At 31.4% G+C, this 22,870-nt stretch overlaps 3 protein-coding genes and 1 long non-coding RNA gene across 5 annotated transcripts in view; 2 read left to right on the top strand and 2 right to left on the bottom strand.

The window, feature by feature from the left end:
- The first annotated feature begins 1,246 nt into the window (after nucleotides 1–1,246).
- LOC143204322 (uncharacterized) lies at nucleotides 1,247–2,169 on the top strand. Its single transcript, XM_076416913.1, has 4 exons — nucleotides 1,247–1,434; nucleotides 1,491–1,569; nucleotides 1,629–1,729; nucleotides 1,785–2,169. Exons 1-4 carry the CDS (start codon nucleotides 1,383–1,385, stop codon nucleotides 1,967–1,969), a joined length of 417 nt encoding a protein of 138 aa, XP_076273028.1. The 5' UTR covers nucleotides 1,247–1,382; the 3' UTR covers nucleotides 1,970–2,169.
- Nucleotides 2,170–2,385: 216 nt separating this feature from the next.
- LOC143204321 (uncharacterized) lies at nucleotides 2,386–3,561 on the top strand. Its single transcript, XM_076416912.1, has 5 exons — nucleotides 2,386–2,539; nucleotides 2,591–2,804; nucleotides 2,857–2,929; nucleotides 2,981–3,335; nucleotides 3,398–3,561. Exons 1-5 carry the CDS (start codon nucleotides 2,522–2,524, stop codon nucleotides 3,503–3,505), a joined length of 768 nt encoding a protein of 255 aa, XP_076273027.1. The 5' UTR covers nucleotides 2,386–2,521; the 3' UTR covers nucleotides 3,506–3,561.
- A 1,228-nt stretch (nucleotides 3,562–4,789) lies between these two features.
- LOC143203441 (uncharacterized) lies at nucleotides 4,790–6,085 on the bottom strand. The gene is made up of 2 exons (XR_013007337.1): nucleotides 5,822–6,085; nucleotides 4,790–5,127 (listed from the first exon to the last, which is right to left on the bottom strand). It is a non-coding gene; the product is annotated as an uncharacterized LOC143203441 (long non-coding RNA).
- Nucleotides 6,086–7,145: 1,060 nt separating this feature from the next.
- LOC143203514 (uncharacterized) overlaps nucleotides 7,146–22,870 on the bottom strand; it is an 87,588-nt gene continuing 71,863 nt past the window's right edge. For both annotated transcript variants that reach the window (XM_076415693.1, XM_076415692.1), the window contains exons 2-3: nucleotides 9,564–9,619; nucleotides 7,146–9,501 (exon numbers count right to left, since the gene is read on the bottom strand). In XM_076415693.1, the coding sequence (XP_076271808.1) occupies nucleotides 8,229–9,501; nucleotides 9,564–9,619 (1,329 nt within the window). In that variant the 3' untranslated portion in view covers nucleotides 7,146–8,228. The remainder of the gene's footprint in view (nucleotides 9,502–9,563; nucleotides 9,620–22,870) is intronic.

Genomic DNA, 22,870 nt, shown 5'->3' with positions numbered 1-22,870 from the left:
TATATATATATATATATATATATATATATATATATATATATAATATATATATATATATATATATATATATATATATATAATATATATATATATATATATATATAATATATATATATATATAATATATATATATATATATATATATATATATATATATATCGGTATTTTAAAAAATATCGATATTTTACACAAAATATATCGATATTTTTAACAAAAAATAAAAATAGTCAAATATTGTCTTAAAGAAATATATATTTTATCTAAATATTTTAAAAAGTAGTGATATATTTGATGGGTGTTTAAAATTAAGTGCCAAAATTCACCGAACTGTTAAAATTAAAGGTTTATTAAAAGTTTTCATTTATTTCGAAAAAATATCGATAATTTTGTCAGATATATCGATATATTTTCTGCATCTCTAATCCTCTCCATTACCATCAATTACTGCAAACATTAGACAAAAAGGCGTCGCAGATAAGATCAGCAAAATTAATCTCTCACTGCGAGATAATTCTCCCATTGCGTACCCTGGGATTTCATGATGCCAATCCTCGAGCGTTGCCAAACCTAGAAACCTATATTGTTGTATAAATGGTGGCCTAAAGTTTCGTAGCGATATTAGTCAATAACACAGTTTTGTATTTTTTATAAAATTTGGTTTGTGAAAGTCTATTATTTACAATCCAAAGAATGTAACATTTATCTATTTCCTTTTCTTTCTTAATATGAAAAGGAATTAATACATCTTGGCCATACTTATATCATAGGTGGAAAAAACTTTCTAAAGGCAAGAGCGTCTTAGAATGAATTTATAGATACTATCTTGCCTACGAATATTTTCCGACTATAGAAACTCTAAATTAGGGATATTTTTAGCCGATATATTTTTGACCGATATATAGACATTTTTGTTAGCCGATATTTTTTCAAAGAAGTTTGATATATCTCTTAAATATTATAAAAAACCGTATAATTATTTTTAGTAAACTTTTTAAGTTGGTACTTAATTTTAAAAATCTAGTGTATTTTGGTACTTACGGTTAAATGTTTGGTGTAATTTTGATATTTAATAACAAGGGTTTATTACAAATATTAATATATACTGCAAAAAATATCAATGTTATATTTTTCCGATATATCGATATTTTATGAATAATCGATATTTTAAGAGTAATATCGATATTTGTTTTGTCCCTACTACAGATTGTTTCTATTCGATTCTTTCCATCATTGATTTATACAGTAATCTGTGGCATTGTCAATATTAGGCTATTTGAACAGATTTTTTAGATATTTATATTGTCAAATATATGTACATTTTTTATATTAAATGTTAATCTAAATTTACAATTGTTATAGTGATTATTTCAAGGTTCTATATCATGTACAATATCAAGGGTCCGAGTAAAATAGTTGCCAAAACAACGAGGAGAGGTTAGATCCTTATAGTTAATTTTTAATTATTTGAAAGGTTTGTTTTTCAATTGTAGGTATACCACAAAGTATAGAAAATTACAAGGACTATGGAAAAAGTAAAATCAATGAATGCGAAAATAGCGTTTGTAAGAAGTAAGTGAAGCAGTTATTTCACTAAGTGAATAGTACCTAACCTAATGAAATCATTTTAGTGTACCAAAGCCATATTTTCAAAAGAAACTGTTACCTAATATTAATAAACAGGAAAATGTTTCTCCAGAACAGGTAGAAGTTATTAAATTTATTCATGATTGTGAGTCCTGCATATATTTTATCATTTTTATAATTCTATACTTCTTTTTTTCTAGCTTGGTTATCGGTACATTCAGAGTTAGAACATAGCTCTGATAATAACCAAACTATTTATTATTATAACGAGGAATGCTCAGATACTTTACAAGATTTTAAACCTTTTGATTTAGAATCATGGTGGGGCAGAAGATTATATGCACATATTACTGCAGTAGCAGATACTTCAAAACAAGCCATATAACTATTTAACATTGAGCAGTAAACATGAACACATTTGTAAATATTAAGGCCAAGTGCAATATCGGTTTTTTTAGTACCAAATACCTTTTATTAACTTATATAAGGTGAAAATCTCATTTTTAAGACTGGACAGTATACAAAAAAGGAACAGAGGTTGTTATTGTTTGTTCTTGTACATATTTCAATAAAAAGTTGATATTAGGTTTGTTTTTCTTCTCAAATCAAATCACGTTCCTTCCGTGTGAAGATTAATTGATAATAATGTTTTTAAAAAGGATTTTGTGCCTTTTTATCAAAAACTGTCACAGTTATCTCAACCTTATTTATTAATAATATATTGGCAACCTTATATACAGCAATAATTAACAAATATCAGCATTATATGACTAGTACAGATACAGAATATTATGAACTCTAATAAAATTTTGTCAAAATTGACATATATGATGGCATTATGTCATGTTATGCTAGTAATTTATTTACATGAACGCTACAAGAAACTTGTCTTCAACACGGAAATTTTATTGTAACATAACTGCACCAATAAAGTGATATGTCCCAACTTTTAACTGTATACCAAAAGACATATATCAATCGCTGCTTAAAGACAAATAGATTTTAGGAATCTCTAGAACCAATCAAAACTAAACCGAAGAAACAGTTGAAGGACAAAATCAAAAATCTCAGGCGTGTAGTGAACACTTTAGAGATAAGTTTCACGGCTGCAGAAGAGGTTGACCGTAAATTTTTAGTAAAACTACGGGGTAGTTCGGTTAAAATGTCCAGTATGGAAAATCGATTAAAACAAGTTATGCAGGAAAATGAACAGTTACTAGGTAATGATTTATTAACTTTATTTGTATATATAAATGTCTTATTTGTTTTTAGATACGGTTCAGTTGAGAAGTTCAGGATCTAATTTAGGTATATCCACAATAAGTTTGGTTCATTTACAATACAAGTAGGTGGATTTGCAATTATACGAATTTATATAAGGAATCACGTTTTCTAGATACGACGAACTAGCTTCTGCGCATAATACCTTATTGAAAATCCTTGAGTTAAGAAACAAAGATCTGAAAAAGTTGGAGGAATACAATTTGGCGTTGGAGGAAAAATTGCATCTCGTCACGGCAGAATTGGAGGAATGTCAGGCAAAAAGTGTTAGGTTTGAGAGAAAACTAGCTGAAGTGAAAAGAAAGAAGAAGGAGAAAACGGTCAAATTTAAACGCGAGAGGTACGCTTTGGCGATGGTTCATGATCGTCTGATAGCCCTCCTCCATAAACAGTGTTTGGAAAAGAACGACGCCATTAATCAACAGTTAAAGTTGACGCAGGATGGTAATCAGGGTTTGTTATTTCAGGAGGTTGGTCATATATTGTTTCTTTTGCGTTTTTGTTTTGTTTTCTTTAATAAGGATGCTTTTAGATTCGGAAAAATAATTTGTTGTCCTATGAAAATTTTCGTCTACAACAGGAGGTCGGTTATTTAAAGGCTTTCCTGCAAACGCCTCCAGAAGGAAGCTTATTGTTCTGAACTATGTTAATTTTAATTGTATCTTGAGGTATTAAAGTTGGTGCATGTATAACTTAGTGTTGGTTTAATATTATTGGCAGGGTTAATCTATAAGATTAGATAGATAATTATGGATGTCAGCTCTTCCATCACATAGACAGGATTTTAGAATTCTTAGAATTATTAGTGCGACTTGTTGCCGTCATACCTATAGTACTTTTTCTTACTACAAAGGGACTACTTGGGTATTTGAGCGACGATATAGGATACAGCTAAAGATATAGATGTACTAAGTTGCTAATTCGTATTTGATTTTGACCTTCGTTTAAGTGTAATTTTAATTACACCACCAGACTCTTAGCTTGCGTTTTAAACCAACCCTCGATATCTGACTTTTCTAAAGCCCTGGTTATTTTTTTATTTTTTTGAGAATAAAATAAGAGGGCTGGTGATATGATTTACAGTCATTTATATTTTGGGAAATACATACTTGTTGAATAACTTGTTTAATTCATAAATAATTTTCGGAACGCTGGTTCAATTGAGTCAAAAATAAGTTGTTCTTAGAGATATCAGTGATTCACGAAACTGAGATCAATTAGTTCCTGGGTATTCGATATCTTTCTTTAAATAAAAGTAAACTGTTTCTTAATTACTTATGTATACAGTTACAATACAATGCAACACTATAAAATACCCGAACTATATTCAATCTTCGATCTTTATTTACAAACTTGACTAATAACTAGTCGTGAATATAAACTTTTCGCGAATGCTTCACGTGAATACTTTATTGTGAATGGTTAGGAACCTCTTGGTTGGCCCTATTTAAGGTGGTGTTTATATGGTATCTGATAATCACCTTTTCTTGGAACCAATAGTCGACTTATAAGGTTGTTTCGGTTCCCAAGTAAACTATAGGACAGGCAGTGGCAATAAACTGTTCTGCCAGATAGACCCAAAATATTATCATAAAACTATAAAAAGGCAGATGTTACAGATAAAAACGGAATTTTGCGAAATAAATGTAAGAATTTTATAAACATATTTAACAATGTTTCTAATGTATCTCTCTGACAGCCAATGAACAATACTCATGTATTGTTCATTGGCTGTCACAATATCTAATGTAAGATGTAATTAATAAAAAAAATTATATAAGTCGAGGTAAATTGGTTCAAGGTAGGTTAAATTAAAAAGACATGCCATGGCTCTACTACAAATAGCCATTACTTTGTACAGTATCTTTGGGGAGTTTTGTATTTAACTTGGAATAACAAAAACACTTTAATGATATTCTCATTTATCATTTAATTTAGGAATAAGTATTCATGCGACGCAATCGGCAGAACTAAATAGTTTCCTAAAAATTATTGAAATCAGATATTTTCTTTAGTAGAAATTCAAGAATATCAGAATACATGCTGTGTATTAATTTCAGTTCATATTAATTGAAACATAGACATTTAAGGATAACTCAAATTAGAAGAAATAGTCTGACAAATTTTATTCAATACATTTTTCTCTGTTTTTTGGATACAAGAGGCTTCCTATGTCGGGGTAAACTGGTGCTTTTAGGACTGGAATGCTCGATAAGTCCCAAGTCGATGTAGCGTCCTCCTCCTTAATTAATTTATGCTTCCCTTGCAAGAAATATGCGAAATTAGATAAAATAAGGAAAACGAAAACAATATCTAATAGTTTTCTCATTTATCCTTCACTAGTTTGGGAATAAATAGTAAACCTAACGCATTCGGCAGAACTAAACAGCTTTACGAAAACTATTAAAACAAGCAGTCAATGTATTTTAAATTATGAATATTTGAAGATTATAAACTGTATTAACAATATATTAATTTTAATTCATGTTAATTGAAACAATGACATTTTAGGGATAACTAAAATCAAAAGAAATAGCGTAACATATAATTTATTTAGTACATTCTTCTTCGTTCTGTGCTTTTTGGATACCAGAAGCTTCCTAGGTCAGGATAAACTGGTGTCTTTACGATTTTAACGCTCAATAAGTCCCAGGCTCTAGTAATCTGACGGACCAAACCAATGGTCCAATGTAGCGTCCCCTTTAATTAATTTATATTTCCTTTTGGACTTTCCCCATTGCACGTAGTCGGTCACTAATCGTTTCTTGGGCCACATTTAACGCTTCTGCCAATTGCTTTTGAGTCTGGTTAGGGTCTTCATCCAACAACTCCTGTAGTTTCGCATTTTCAAACTTTTTTGGTCTACCAGAACGTTCTTTGTCTTGCAGATCGAAATCACCACTTTTGAATTTTCGAAACCAGGACTCACATGTTTTTATGGTTAGAGCATGCTTACCGTAAATTTCCACCAGCAAACGATGACTTTCAGCAGCTTTTTTCTTTTGATTAAATAAGAACAGTAACGCGTGCCGCAAATGCACGTTTTCAGGCACGAAATTTGACATTGTCAAAAAAGTAAAAATATATTTACCGTATTACCTTTGCAAAATATTACACACAAAATATGGTACTAGTTATTCTGTGGTATTACACACAAAAAACTGTTACATGTATATATTTTTCTAAGCTTGATGTTAGTAAAATAACAGATGTGTCAAATAACAACCATAGAAAAAAATAACAACATTGCATCCTAATCCCAGCGACATCTGTTATGGAAAAACAGGTAATGACTTTCTGGTACACCGGGTAGTGTCCTTCTTAATTAATTTATATTTAGTACAGAAACACTTTTTAAGCAATTACTGGAAAGTTGCAAAAATATGTAAAATTAAACCAAATAAGAAAAGCATAGAATCTAATGATTTCTTCATTCATCCTTTGCTAGTTTATAATTAAATAACAAACCTGGCACCTTCGGCAGAACTATATAATTTTGTAAAACAGGCAGTTATTGTATTTTAATTCATGAAAATTTTAAGATCATAAACTGCTTTAACATTACATTAATTTTAATTCGTAATAATTAAAACATTGATATTTTAGAGATAATTTAAATAAAAAATTGTATAACATATCATTTATTTAATACATTCTTTAAATCGTATTTTCTTACTCTGATATTCTATGTTACTCTAAATTACTGTACACATAAACCTATTTTATATTTTTATTGTGTATTGTATTTATGTCAATTGATGGCATTTATAAAGGAGCTGCTTTTTAATGAATATGTTACAAAAATAACAATTTAGTAAATTAATAAATCATACAAAATCTAGCTCAGCTATCAAATTTCTTGCGTGGAGCTTCTTTTCAAACTCGACTAGAGAGGGTGTCAAAGAAAGCAAATCAGTTTTCCGCTCTGTTTTGCTGGTGTGCTCCTGTTGGTCCTCTGAACTAAGCTCTTGTGGTATCCTCATCAAATTGGAGTGTTCAACTGGATTAGATTCCACGGGTTTTTATTCTGGTCCTTCTTCAACAGTTCTCTTGGTTGGTGTGGGCGGTTTAACTTGAAGAGAATTTGATGCAGGAGTTAGACAGGCTTCAATTTAGGAATAAATAGTAACATTTTTATAAAAAATTATTAAAACAACCAGCTAAGGTGTTTTAATTTAATCAGGAATATCAGAAGAAAATAAGCTGCATTAACATTATATTAGTATTAATTCATAATAATTGATACGTTGATATTTTAGGGATAATTGAAATTAAAAAAATTGTGTAATATATAATTTATTTAAAACATTCTTCGAGTCCTATTTACTTAAACTTATATTCTATTATCTTTGTTAAGTTTTTCTAAACAATATCTGATATCTTGGTGTGTATTTTCTATGTTATGTTATGGGAAAGATTTTTTACATGAAAACATGAAAGGAATTAGATACCTAATTAACCTTCATCTTTAGAGATCTGATTTGAGATGATGTTAACAAACAAAACAATTTAACAAATCCTACAAAACCTAGCTGAGTACTGCCCTTGAGTGGCTCTTTTCCACATTGATGAAGTCCTCTACCATATTTCCTGTGTTGAGGTTCTTGTTAAATTCAACTAGAGAGGGTGTCAGGGAAGGCAAATCAGTTTCCCCCTCCGCTCTGCTGGTATGTCCCACTGGATGTGCTTCCACGGGTTTTTGTTCTGGTCCTTTTTGGTTGGTACTGGCGGTTTAATTTGAGGACAGCCAGGTAGAGAAGTCAGACAGACTTCAATATTGAAATAAATGATATACCAAGCGCATCCGGCAGAACTACATAGTTTTCTAAAAATTATTAATACAAGCCGTCAAGGTGTCTTAATTAAATGAGGAATATCAGAAGAATATAAGGTGCGTTAACATTAATTAATATTAATTCGTGCTAACTGAATCATTGACATTTTAGGGATAATTGAAATTAAATAATTGTATAACATAATTTATTTAGTACATTCTTCGAGTCATATTTACTTAAACTAATATGCTATTATCTCTGTTGAGCTTTTTTAAAAAATATCTATTATCTTGGTGTGTATTTTCTATGTTACATTAAATTGCTGTACACATAAACCTATCTTATTCTTTTTATTGTACATGAACTTATTTAATAAATAGAATCACCAATATATTACTTTGTAAATATATATGTCCATTGATGGCATTTAGAAAAGAGCTGTTTTTTGCAAATACATATATTTATTTTTGCAAAACAATATCAAATAATTACGTTGTGGTCGGAAAATACATTTTTACATAAAAACAATAGTAATTATATACCTAATTAACTTTCATCTTTAAACATCTATAACAAATTCTACAAAATCTAGCTCAGTACTGCCCTGGAGTGGCTCTTTTCTGCATTGATGAAGTCCTCTACCAAATTTCCTGGGTTGAGATTCTTCTCGAATTCGACTAGAGAGGGAGTCAGTGAAGGTAAATCAGTTTCCCCCTCCGCTCTGCTTGTGTGTTCTTGTTTGTCCTTTATACTGAACTCTTGTAGGATCCTCATCAAGCTAGAGTGTTCCATTGGATCTGCTTCCACTGGTTTTTGTTCCGGTTGTTCTTGGGCCGTTCTCTTTGTTGGTATGGGCGGTTTAACTTGAGGAGGACTAGGCGGGGGGGTCAGACAGACTTCTTCAGGAGCTGGTTTCGAGATGGCTGCTTGTTGGGGAACTTTCTGGTTTTTTTTAACCAGCGATTCGGAGCGTCGTACCGGAGGTTTCGGTTTGGGCGGTGGTAAGTCCTCTTCGTTTACGATCAGACTTTCTATGCCGGAGAGAACTTCGCTTTCTGTTTTTTTGGGTACCGGAGGCTTTCTAGGTCGGGGTAGGCTGGTGTCTTTAGGATTGTAGTGCTCGATAAGTCCCAGGTCCCAGTCCTCCAGCGGACCAAACGAATCGTCCGACGTGACGTCCTCCTTCTTGTCCAATTTGGGAGGTTGCTTTAATTTCTTCAGTTGCTGAGGTAACAGGGAACCGAAGCTTCGGCAGCGCGTTATGTATGCGTCTAATCGGCCGGTGGATGAGCTGGTGTTGAGCTTCTTTCCCCCGGGGGTTTGTAAACTCAGACTGGACGAGTTCAGATCGGGTTTCGAAGAGCTCTTGCTGTCCGTATTGGCGAGGGACAACTTCAGGTCGGTGTAGTTCGGCAAGGACATGACCGATGGATTTTTTTTCCTCGCGTTTTTGTTGGAGCTGGTGTTCTTCTGCACGTGATCGTGGTGATGGTTTCTGTTGTGATTTGCCTCGTCGCCCTCGCAGGCCGGACAAGAGTAATTGATCTTCTTTTTTATTATGGTGGGCTCCTCGACGGGTTTCTGGTTGTTCTTCTCGCCACCCTGCAGCGCCTGTAGGCCCTCCCGCGCGATTTTACCGATCTTCTCTCGGATGTTGGTGCCCTTGTGGTTCTTCCTAGGCGGGGGCGTCGGAGTCCCGTCTTCCTTGTCGAAAATGAGCGTGAGCTTCGGGTTTCTAAGGTGGACGGGTTCGTCCTCCTTTTGGGGCACCTCTAGGTCGACGTCGGTCCAGTCGGAAGATTTCGATAGTGGTCTCGTGTAGAAAATGCTTTCGCCTTTTCGTTCGCCGTCGGTTTCTAAGCTGAAACGGATAAAGGTTTGCGTGTGATGAACTGCGAATATTTCCGATTATGATGTACTCACTCGGTTGCTCGTTTTTGGCTTAGTTGCGTTTCGGATTTCCATGTCGTCGGCTTCAACTGTAACAATAGAGAAGGTCTAATTAATATTTACTTCAATGCTAGAAAGGCAACAATATTGTGATGAACGTTAAGGGGTGTTAAAGTCACAACATGTATAAATAAAAACAGAATTTCATTTCGTTTAAATAATTTCATTCTAGTTTCGATTTGGTAAGATTTTGGTGGGTTATATTCGTTTCTTTTTATTATTTTTGTATATGATTTTAAGGAAATTCGTTATTATAATGTTATGGCTGAAAAGTCTCGGGTGTAAAAAGGAAAACAAGTTTTTTTTTATTAAAAATTGTCTTTATTCATCAATGTAATCATTATCAACAGCCGCACATTCATTCTAGCACCTCTCTGACATTTCAATAACACTTTTGTAGAAAAATGTATCTTTTGCCACTCAGATGATGACAGATTTGATAACAAAGTGAAGTCCTTGATCCATATTTTATAAGTTGTCACGTATCGATGCAAAATTCTGGTTTGTCACGTTTAAGCATGTCCAAACACCACTCAGAATTATCAACACGTTTTTATTTTTGGTCAACAGTGAGCAAATGCGGAACGAGCTTTCTCATAGTCAAATGCTCATGTAATATAAAACCAACATGTTCTTTTGATACCTTTACGATGCTTAAGATGATAAGTCACGCAAATTTACTTTTCGATCATTTAAAATGATTTTGTGGATTTTTTTGGATCTTTTCTGGAGTCCACTGCGTTCTGCATCATCGTTCTCTCTACGACCACGTTTGAAGTCAGCAAACCGACGTGTTATTGTTGTTTCTGATGGAGCGAATCCTTATAACGTTAACGTTATAAGCGTTCCTTATAACAGTTTGCAAGCCATTACTTCGCTTGAACCGTATGTTTCCCATCAAGAAGCAGTGTACAATTAAAACACGAAATTGTTTTTGATCCATTGTTTTGAAAATAACACAAGAATTGTTACTTTTATCACAGTAACTCACAAACTTATGAGTAGAAATGAATATCATGAAATTTTAACATCTTTCTTTTGAAGGATAGTACTAACTGAAAAAGCGATGAAGGCAATAAATCAGCTCTATATGTTAGGCCCGGGGCTTTTCAACACATCTCTTAAGTTAAATATTATTTTGTAAATGTAACAACATAATAAGAGTATTAATTTCCAGGATATGAAGGTTCAAATAAAATGAATTATTTTCCAAAGGATTCTGCTCTAGCTAAAAAGTTCTAGAAACGATTTTTAAAAGTAAACAATGATAAAGTTCAGGGACCTCTTATAATGTCGTACATCAAACCGTACTGGAAGGTTTTATTCTTTGTATTTTAGACCGTCCAGATAATTAGGAGCCGAAATGTGGGAGATCGATAATTGAATTCAAATACATAATATCTGTATTTTCATAGATCCTTTGGCTTAATCTATCACAAAGGAACTTTTCCAGAATCTTTAAAAATAACTATAGGTAGGTACAAATAAATTCATATATCATTCATAAATTTTTTTCAAAAGAAGTAAATTAAGCGGTGTGAAAACTGAAACTTATGGCACATGTTTCTCCGCAGATGCTTTTGAAATAGACGAATCTTTGTCTCCAATTTCATGGTGATAAGAACCAAACAGTATAACACAAAACAACTAAGACCTAAGCGTATATGTGGTAATATTGCAAGCAAGACTTGTTATATATAGTTTTGTGATCCCAAAATCCGGGAAGTCACCAAACGAAATAAAAGCCTACAGTCCTATATCACTGCTGGTAGTAATATCTATGGTTCTTGAAAAACTCCTGTTGAAAATAATAAAACCGATCAGAGAGACAAAAAACCTAATATCAACACACCAGTTTGGGTTTATTAGCAAGCATTCAACAATTGACCAAGTCCGCAGAATAACAGATGTTATTGAAAAAGCCTACGAAAGTGAAAAAGTATGCTCAGCTCTATTCTTAGATGTAGCACAAGCCTTCAATAAAGTTTGGCATGAAGGCCTTGTTCATAAACTATAGAAAATGTTACCAAAACAACATACCGAACTATTAAAATCGACATTACAACCAGAATGTTTAGAGTCAAACAAGAAGGAGCTTACTCTACAATAAAAGAAGCTAAAGCAGGCGTACCACAAGGAAGTCTACTGGGACCAATTGTTTATCTACGCTACACTTGTGATATACCACAAATGGAGAATAGTACGATAGCTACATTTGCTGATGATACTGCAATTATAGCTGTCACAATAGTCAAATAGTGTGAGACAATAGGGAAGAAGCCACACGAAAATTACAAGAGGCAAGTGACAATATAAATAATTGGACACAAGCATGGAAAATAAAAATTAACGAATGTAAATCTGTGCATGTGCAGTTCACCTACAATCAGATCGTATAAGCACCAATAACATTAAATAATACCACAATCATTCCACATAGCAACAACGCTAAATATCTTGGAATGAATCTTGATGCAAAATTTAGCTGGAAGAAACATATAAAGAAGAAAATAAAAGAACTGGAATTTAAATATAGGAAAATGTATTGGCTAATTGGAAGAAAATCACATTTATCAGTACATAATAAATTGCTATTATATAAGCAAATACTGAAACCTATATGGACATACGGAGTTCAATTATGAGGATGTTCTGCAAAGAGTAACATAAACAAAATACATAGTTTCAGAACAAAGTCCTGAGAAGTATTGCGGGCGTACCCAAATACTACAGGACTGACTGCTTACAGATACGTACCTTCAGATACCCACAGTCAGTCAAGAAATCAAGAGAACTGCAAGGGAGCATGAGGAAAGACTCCATTCTCATGAGAATATTTAAGTATTGCAACTTTTGGATACCATCAGAGCAGGAGACACACTCAAAAGAATCAAACCATCTGATCATGTAATAAAATATACAGCAGTGTCACATATAAACATTATTTCATCAGATATTGAGATGGGGCCGATGGGTCCTCCTAACCATAAAGATAAATTGTAGGTTAGTCGGAAACGACTAGTAACAATGTGGTATTTAAATATTAAGAAGAACTATAAGCGAATTTAAAGTAATTTAATGAAACAAATTAAATTATTATCAAAATCAACCCCTGGTTCTTATAATATTCGGTGGAACACGTATAATAAGAAACTAACTTACTGATAACGAAATCAAGAGGCTTATATCGAAATGATACCATCTCCAATCGGAAAGTGAAATGACCGGTGGATCTCGACTAGATTCTCCGACATTGTTCTACTTTCACTAAAAGTTGTAACAAGAGAAAAAAACAGGTGTTCTGATAATTAAATTTGTCTATCTTAGTAAGTCAAATATATAATTATTTCGTGATTTTTTCGACAGCATAAAGGCAGAAATCGGAAAATGCAATGATTGATTCATTTATTGCATGTACATAAGGAACTCACTAATCAGTAAAAAATAATCAAACTTAAATGTTTAACACTAAAAACGTTTTAAAATAAAATATGTACATAATAATCGTTATAACAACTAAATAAAAATAAACAAAATACTCATTTGACCTATCTACTACACGTATTTTATATTCAACTATATACACACAATTTAGCTTAATACCTATCTAAACCTATTTATTTATTTAAAATGTTATTTTAACTACCACCAACTGATCAATTTGATTTTTGATCAACTGATTAACAATCAACAACCAATGAATCACAATCGATCAATTATATATATATTCTATATTCTACTAGATATACACAATTGAGATTAATAACTTCCTAGACCTATTTATTTATTTACAATGATATTTTAACTACAACCAACTGATCAATTTTAAGTCGGTAGGAGCAATGCAAAATAGTTAGTAGTTCTTCTGTATGATTTTCGGAAGATTCCTTCATTTGGACTTAACGATCAACAACCAATGAATCACAATCAATCAATCATATTGATATTGAAATATTAAAATGTGAGACATTGGTGGCTGGTACAAGTTTCTGTTATTATTTTAGAAATAGATGCACCGGATAACACATTATTTTGTTGAAATGGTTTTTCCAATGCTGTTCTGTGTTATTACGATAAGTTGTCATCTGTATTGACCTGCAAATTATTAATTTCTATTAAAATGACCTCAAAATTACCACGAACCAGCTATATCTTTTTTTATTTATTGTATTGTTACTAGTCGTTGCCACCATTTGTCTTTACATTAACTTAAATATAGGTATATACCTAAGAGGACCTATAGGCCCTATTTTAGACTCTGGTGTAATAATGTTTTTGTATTAACAATACTGTTTTTCTATTAAAGATACTTCACTACAGAAGATCAAATAGTTTGATTCCTTTGAGTTTACATCCTGTTCTGGTCTTGTCCAAGAGATGTATTAGTTCGATATTGACATGAGAATAGAGTCTGTCCTCATGTATCCTTCTAGTTCTCTTGGTTTCCTGAGTGACAATCGATATCTGAAGGTCTAGGTGTAAGTAATCAGTCCTGTAGTATCTCGGTGCACCTACAATACTTCTCAGGGCTTTGTTCTGGAAATCTGGTATTGTATTTATATTAATTTTCGCGGAACATCCCCATAATTGTATTCCGTATTTCCATATGGGTTTCAATATTTGCTATAACAGCAATTAATTACGTACTGATGATTGTGATTTTCTTCCAATTAACCAATACATTTTCCTATATTTTAAATCAGTTATATCTAGATCAATAATTCGTGCATCACACTTGATAAACCTTAAATATATCATTTAATGACCAACGCTTAATGCTAACATATTTCTATTTTAGTCTGTATAAATACCTGTCAATTTGGTTGTTAATTGGTAGTTAGTTTTCGTTTAACTTTCACCGACAATACATATTGAAACCATTCATTCAGAAAGCGCTTAGATGCGCCTAAACAGCGGACCACTGGATCTATTTTTGTTTGTTTTATATTTGTCGTCGTAACATCATAACAGATTTGATTATTTTATTTTTAAATAGATATATGTTAACCATGTTAAGTACACACTCATAGTAATTAGTACACACGTTTGTTTTATAATTAAAATTAGCGTTGGGAACTATCGACTGAAAACAGTCGATAGCCGCAAAATAGTCAAAACAGTCGATATTCAAAAAATCCGCAACCGAAAATATTAATTATTATTTTCAGTCAAATGCACGACTGTTTTAATTAATTCGTGATGTCGGACGAAGATCTACGAACCATTTCCTGTATAAATTGTGAGAGAGAAAAGGACGGAGATAATTGCTTGGAGCAGGTCATTTTATATGTGCTTATATTTTGCAACGGTAGTATAAGCGAGACGGAGATGTATATATTCCTTCTCGTAGTAACTTTAAAAAAGAAAAGGAAAAAAATTATTACTGAATATCATTAACATGCAATTAATAATTTCATTTTAAACGAAGTAGAATTATTTTTATATTTGAATGTTCTGAGGGTATGCAAAAAGGAATGGATTTTTTCTGTGGAGTCAAATAATTCCCCACATGTTTTATCGTATTTTAATAAAGTAAATGCTTTATTTATTAATGAATGGAAATATTTTTTAACAAAAATCGAGAGAATGACCGAAATATTGCCTATTATTGCCATAAGAACAGTCCACCATATTTTACTATTTGTTATTCACAATTGTGATCCTATTACATTAACAATCTTGAACAATGTCATGCCAAAATGCTGTTATATTAATATATATCTATATCTATAGTCTATTGAAAGTTTTTTTAATGATGCATCATAGATATTTATACTATAGACTTCGAAATATTGCAATGTTACCGAATTAACTCTGAGTTTTAGCCCAGTTTGGCTTTGACAACAAAAATTGATGGAAAAAGGTAAAAGTTACAATAGCATTCGATTAGGTTTTGTTGATCATTATATTTATTAATCATTAATTGCAGATATATTGCCGGTCGAGAAGGATATTCCGTCAAAACTGTTTGGATATGTGGAAGGAAGTATAACACCTTGGGTTTAGATGGACTCGATTAGACATACAGAGGAAGTAATTAATAAATGGTGGAATTGTGAACATGTTTCAGATAGATTAGAAATTAACAGTTTAGTAATTGAATTGGACAATGAGTGGGAAAGTGAAAGTGACTGGAGGAAACTTTCAGGATATATGATAATGCTGTACAATGCTAGAAATTCCTGAGATAGAGCGATGAGAGTGGAAACAACTAAACGTATGCACATAATTAATTGAATATAACTGTAGAAAATGGTATTGTAGGGAGAGAAAGATTTGATTTTTAATTAGATTAGATTAAATATGAGCATTAAGTTACGACGTATGAGGAGAGAATGAATAGTAACTGTTTTGTAGATATGGTAAATGCATTAGAGAGAATTCAGTGATTAATTTTATGAAGAATGTTGTACACAGATGGTACAAGAAGAAATAAAATATACAGTGATACCAAGACGACTTGAAAAGTAAACACACCATTGAAGGAAACAGGAAAAAAACGAAAAAAGTAAATATTCGAATGAAAGTAAAATACGTTTCTCAGATATACAATTATTAATTAGGTGGATTAGGCCTCTAGGGGGATACCACTATATAAAAAACGCGCCTAGAAACTCCACCTCATAGATGGTGTGGAAAAGAGTTAAATGTAAATAAAACAAATCTAACCTACAAACTATTATAGTATTAGATTTACTATAATGTTAAAATAAATTATATTTCATAATATTTTTGTTCATTTATTTTATTTAGATTAGAATTTTTTAGAAAATAATAACTAAAAGTATAGTACTGAAACAGTCGATTTATTTATTTTAAAAATATCGATATATTCGAGAAAAAATATATATCGATGTTTCTTCCAATATATATTGGTGTTTTTGTAATAAATACTTAGAATTAAGTATCAAAATATACAAAATCTTTAAAAAAAAATGGGTTTTATAATCCTTAAGAAGTATATTTAATTTTTTTGAAAGATTATTGGCCAAAAATATCGATATTTTTTCGGCATCCCTATTGAAAAGTGCTTTAGCACATTCGGACACTGACCGTCGTTCAGTTCAGATGTGCCGCCATCAACCACCCAAGCGTCCTCTTCAGGTAATATTGCGCTGTCCCTTTTATCTATTAATATTTTTTAAAATTTATATTATCAATTTATATATATATATATATATATATATATATATATATATATATATATATATATATATATATATATATATATATATATATATATATAGTTATTTAGAAGCAAACTACCAAAAATATATAAAATCATATATATTACATATAAATCTATGTAAGCCTAATTTGGTCACATTTTGTCGAGATCGCTGGTGGCTACGACGACAGAGCCAGAATGTTAAAAATTTGTCGAATGAAACTAGTACCACCGATAATAGTAACTAAAAGTACATTACTGAAACAGTCGATAGTAAATAGTAATAAAATTACTCGGACCGAAAATAGCGAATGAAAGCACTCAACTGAAACAGTCATTAGTAAAAAGTAGCAAAATCAGTCGAACCAAAAATAGCGACTGAAACAGTCGATAGTAAAAAGTAGTTAATTACTAGTATAACCGATAATAGTAACTAAAAGTATATTACTGAAACAGTCGATAGTAAATAGTAATAAAATTACTCGGACCGAAAATAGCGAATGAAAGCACTTAACTGAAACAGTCATTAGTAAAAAGTAGCAAAAGCAGTTGAATCAAAAATAGCGACTGAAACAGTCGATAATAAATAGTAATAAAATCAGTTGGATCGAAAATAGCGACTGGTAGTATTTAGCTGAAACAGTCACTAGTAAAAAGTAGCAAAATCAGTCGAACCAAAAATAGCGACTGAAACAGTCGATAGTAAAAAGTAGTTAATTACTAGTACAACCGATAATAGTAACTAAAAGTATATTACTGAAACAGTCGATAGTAAATAGTAATAAAATTACTCGGACCGAAAATAGCGAATGAAAGCACTTAACTGAAACAGTCATTAGTAAAAAGTAGCAAAAGCAGTTGAATCAAAAATAGCGACTGAAACAGTCGATAATAAATAGTAATAAAATCAGTTGGATCGAAAATAGCGACTGGTAGTATTTAGCTGAAACATTCACTAGTAAAAAGTAGCAAAATCAGTCGAACCAAAAATAGCGACTGAAACAGTCGATAGTAAAAAGTAGTTAATTACTAGTACAACCGATAATAGTAACTAAAAGTATATTACTGAAACAGTCGATAGTAAATAGTAATAAAATTACTCGGACCGAAAATAGCGAATGAAAGCACTCAACTGAAACAGTCATTAGTAAAAAGTAGCAAAATCAGTCGAACCAAAAATAGCGACTGAAACAGTCGATAGTAAAAAGTAGTTAATTACTAGTACAACCGATAATAGTAACTAAAAGTATATTACTGAAACAGTCGATAGTAAATAGTAATAAAATTACTCGGACCGAAAATAGCGAATGAAAGCACTTAACTGAAACAGTCATTAGTAAAAAGTAGCAAAATCAGTCGAACCAAAAATAGCAACTGAAACAGTCGATAGTAAAAAGTAGTTAATTACTAGTACAACCGATAATAGTAACTAAAAGTATATTACTGAAACAGTCGATAGTAAATAGTAATAAAATTACTCGGACCGAAAATAGCGAATGAAAGCACTCAACTGAAACAGTCATTAGTAAAAAGTAGCAAAATCAGTCGAACCAAAAATAGCGACTGAAACAGTCGATAGTAAAAAGTAGTTAATTACTAGTACAACCGATAATAGTAACTAAAAGTATATTACTGAAACAGTCGATAGTAAATAGTAATAAAATTACTCGGACCGAAAATAGCGAATGAAAGCACTTAACTGAAACAGTCATTAGTAAAAAGTAGCAAAAGCAGTTGAATAAAAAATAGCGACTGAAACAGTCGTTAATAAATAGTAATAAAATCAGTTAGATCGAAAAGAGCGACTGGTAGTATTTAGCTGAAACAGTCACTAGTAAAAAGTAGCAAAATCAGTCGAACCAAAAATAGCGACTGAAACAGTCGATAATAAAAAGTAGTTAATTACTAGTACAACCGATAATAGTAACTAAAAGTATATTACTGAAACAGTCGATAGTAAATAGTAATAAAATTACTCGGACCGAAAATAGCGAATGAAAGCACTTAACTGAAACAGTCATTAGTAAAAAGTAGCAAAATCAGTCGAACCAAAAATAGCAACTGAAACAGTCGATAGTAAAAAGTAGTTAATTACTAGTACAACCGATAATAGTAACTAAAAGTATATTACTGAAACAGTCGATAGTAAATAGTAATAAAATTACTCGGACCGAAAATAGCGAATGAAAGCACTTAACTGAAACAGTCATTAGTAAAAAGTAGCAAAATCAGTCGAACCAAAAATAGCAACTGAAACAGTCGATAGTAAAAAGTAGTTAATTACTAGTACAACCGATAATAGTAACTAAAAGTATATTACTGAAACAGTCGATAGTAAATAGTAATAAAATTACTCGGACCGAAAATAGCGAATGAAAGCCCTTAACTGAAACAGTCATTAGTAAAAAGTAGCAAAATCAGTCGAACCAAAAATAGCGACTGAAACAGTCGATAGTAAAAAGTAGTTAATTACTAGTACAACCGATAATAGTAACTAAAAGTATATTACTGAAACAGTCGATAGTAAATAGTAATAAAATTACTCGGACCGAAAATAGCGAATGAAAGCACTTAACTGAAACAGTCATTAGTAAAAAGTAGCAAAATCAGTCGAACCAAAAATAGCAACTGAAACAGTCGATAGTAAAAAGTAGTTAATTACTAGTACAACCGATAATAGTAACTAAAAGTATATTACTGAAACAGTCGATAGTAAATAGTAATAAAATTACTCGGACCGAAAATAGCGAATGAAAGCACTTAACTGAAACAGTCATTAGTAAAAAGTAGCAAAATCAGTCGAACCAAAAATAGCAACTGAAACAGTCGATAGTAAAAAGTAGTTAATTACTAGTACAACCGATAATAGTAACTAAAAGTATATTACTGAAACAGTCGATAGTAAATAGTAATAAAATTACTCGGACCGAAAATAGCGAATGAAAGCACTCAACTGAAACAGTCATTAGTAAAAAGTAGCAAAATCAGTCGAATCAAAACTAGCGACTGAAACAGTCGATAGTAAATAGTAATAAAATTACTCGGACCGAAAATAGCGAATGAAAGCACTCAACTGAAACAGTCATTAGTAAAAAGTAGCAAAATCAGTCGAACCAAAAATAGCGACTGAAACAGTCGATAGTAAAAAGTAGTTAATTACTAGTACAACCGATAATAGTAACTAAAAGTATATTACTGAAACAGTCGATAGTAAATAGTAATAAAATTACTCGGACCGAAAATAGCGAATGAAAGCACTTAACTGAAACAGTCATTAGTAAAAAGTAGCAAAAGCAGTTGAATAAAAAATAGCGACTGAAACAGTCGATAATAAATAGTAATAAAATCAGTTGGATCGAAAATAGCGACTGGTAGTATTTAGCTGAAACAGTCACTAGTAAAAAGTAGCAAAATCAGTCGAACCAAAAATAGCGACTGAAACAGTCGATAATAAAAAGTAGTTAATTACTAAACAGTCGTTAATCAATTTCAGTCGAAAGTTCCCAACGCTAATTGTATTATTCAATAATATATTAATACACTTCAATTTTTGAGTATATGGTGCAAAATTCATGAATCTGAAATAAAATTTGTACGGATGTTGTGTTAACGCTATACGATACCTATTTTAATAGCATTATGCATTGTCGTTTATTTTTACAATTTTAACGTCGAATCAGCAGTAGAACATCAGCGAAAATATCCTAACAATAGCCAGTTAAGTGATTCGTAATTATAATTAAATTATTTTCTCTATATTTCTTTCTAAAATTTAAAATTTGAGATGTAAATAACAACAAAGTTTTTAGAATTCGAGATAATTAATTCTAATTTACTCCAATCTTTATTTAGATTAAGTTTTTTTAAATACAAAATACACTAAATTTTTTTTTCCACATTTATATTTTCCATAATTTTTAAATTACTTCAAATTAAAGTTATAAATAATAACTATTTACTCCTCTTTTATACTGTAGCGACCTTGAGGCCGGTTGAATTTAACGTCGTGGAATAACTGTCTACAAAATACCCAGACATATAATCTAGATGTTGAACACGGGCGGGGTGCTAGCAGCGCCAACTATGAAATAATAACGATTATCGGGCAACCCCGAGATGTTTATCTGGGAGGTTATTGAAGAGTACTTTCATCATTCAGTACCCGACCATCGTTTGGTTTAGACGTGCCACCATCGACTGCCCAAGCCTCGTCTCCAGGTAACACCGCTGCCATCCGTTTTATCTATTTTGTAAATTCACCTTTTTTATACAACTTCAATAAATACCGTTCACATAATGTAAACACCACTGTTTCATTTCGTTTTACCTCCATTCACCGAGCCATATGACAAACCCTAAAATACTAATAGTTTTTTGGTATTGTCTTCTCGATATAATCATAATTTAATAGAATTATTTCACAGGGAACTGAAGAACACACGCGTATTTCAAACACAAATAAGAAGAAACTGACAAAAGGTCGAATTCTGCAAGAGCGTTTGATATTTTAGAAATTAATAATTTAGTAATTAACTAGAACACTAACTCTGATAGTGGAAGTGGCAGTTTCTGAAGATTTGTGTGCATACATTTGTCTGTACTTGTTCAGAATGTACATGATCATTTGGTTTGAATGTATGAGGAGAGAATGGATACTAACTCTTTTGCAGATAGGCCAAATGTATAGAGGCAGTAACTTCATAGGATGCCTGCAAAAGAACTCGATGTAAATATAACAAAACAACTCTATTATATTGTGTCTATATAATTAACTAGTTTAAGCCCTTCGATGAATTAGATGTACTGTAATGTTAAAATAAATTAAACTTGATTATTTTTATTTCATTATTTTATGTATTAAACTTGTGTTATGCTGCAAGGACAATAACGCTCCAGGTCCTTTTTTTGGAACTCGTGATAATTAATCTTCTTTGATTAGGTTTTTTTAACACAAAAATTGCAGAATATTTATGTTCTCTAATATAATCATTCCAGAAACTTTTAAAGGTGAAAAATGACTAGAATACATGCAAACACATATTAAAATATTTCTATTTAGCCTTCTGATAATTAATATCAGCCTGATTGCATAGTGGAAGTGGCAGTTTCTGAAGATTTGTGTGCATACATTTGTTTGTACTTGTTCAGAATGTACATGAGCATTTGGTTTGAATGTATGAGGAGAGAATGGATACTAACTCTTTTACAGATGATAGGGCAAATGTATAGAGGCAGTAACTTCATAGGAGGCCTGGAAAAGAGCTCGATGTAAATATAACAAAACAACTGTATTATATTATGTCTATCTAATTAACTTTACTTTAAGTCCTTCGATGAATTTGATGTACTGTAATGTTAAAATAAATTAAATTTGTTTATTTTTATTTTATTATTTTATGTATTACTTTTATGTATTAGACTTGTGTTATGCTGCAAGGATTATAACGCTCCAAGTCCTTTTTTTGGAATTCGTGATAATTAATCTTCTTTGATTACGTTTTTTTAACACAAAAAAATTGCAGAATATTTATGTTCTCTAATAAATTCATTCCAAAAACTTTTAAAGGTGAAAAATGACTAGAATACATGCAAACACATATTAAAATATTTCTATTTAGCCTTCTCATAATTAATATCAGCCTGATTGCAAAATTTGTATAATTTTAATAATACGCTTTATATTAAAAGTGTTACAAATATAATCCAAAATTGATATATAATGATACAAGGGTTCGATTCGATATACAGTAGGAATTTTTATACTAGCGATGGGAACTATCGACTGAAAAGAGTCGAAAAAGTCGATAGACAAAAAACTAGCGACTGTTTTTTTTCAATTCGTGATGTCAGACGAATCGAAGATGTACGAATCTTTTCCTGTATAAATGGTGAGAGAATAAAGGACGGAGATAATTGCTTGGGGCTGTTAATTTTATATGTGGTTCTATTTTCCAACAGTAGTATAAGCAAGACGGAGATGTATAAATAGCTTCACGAACTAACGATCTTAAAAAAAAAGAAGGAAAAAAATTACCGAATACTATTATAATAATTATACATAACATACAATTTATAATTTAATTTTAAACGAAGTAAAATTACTATATTTAAT

This window comes from Rhynchophorus ferrugineus, unplaced genomic scaffold (genome assembly GCF_030347505.1).
Source record: "Rhynchophorus ferrugineus isolate W39M unplaced genomic scaffold, kcgeb_rfMv2 rfM10, whole genome shotgun sequence".
Lineage (NCBI taxonomy): Eukaryota > Metazoa > Arthropoda > Insecta > Coleoptera > Curculionidae > Rhynchophorus > Rhynchophorus ferrugineus.
The sequence above is the reverse complement of the archived record's forward strand: the minus strand, read 5'-3'. Positions and strand labels throughout refer to the sequence as shown.

Coding starts and splice junctions, on each gene's coding strand:
- LOC143204322 (XM_076416913.1), top strand. CDS start 1,383: ATGTACAATATCAAGGGTCCGAGTAAAATAGTTGCCAAAACAACGAGG. Junction 1,570..1,628: donor GAAAATAGCGTTTGTAAGAA/GTAAGTGAAGCA, acceptor AAATCATTTTAG/TGTACCAAAGCCATATTTTC. Junction 1,730..1,784: donor TATTAAATTTATTCATGATT/GTGAGTCCTGCA, acceptor CTTTTTTTCTAG/CTTGGTTATCGGTACATTCA.
- LOC143204321 (XM_076416912.1), top strand. Junction 2,805..2,856: donor GGAAAATGAACAGTTACTAG/GTAATGATTTAT, acceptor ATTTGTTTTTAG/ATACGGTTCAGTTGAGAAGT. Junction 2,930..2,980: donor TTGGTTCATTTACAATACAA/GTAGGTGGATTT, acceptor CACGTTTTCTAG/ATACGACGAACTAGCTTCTG.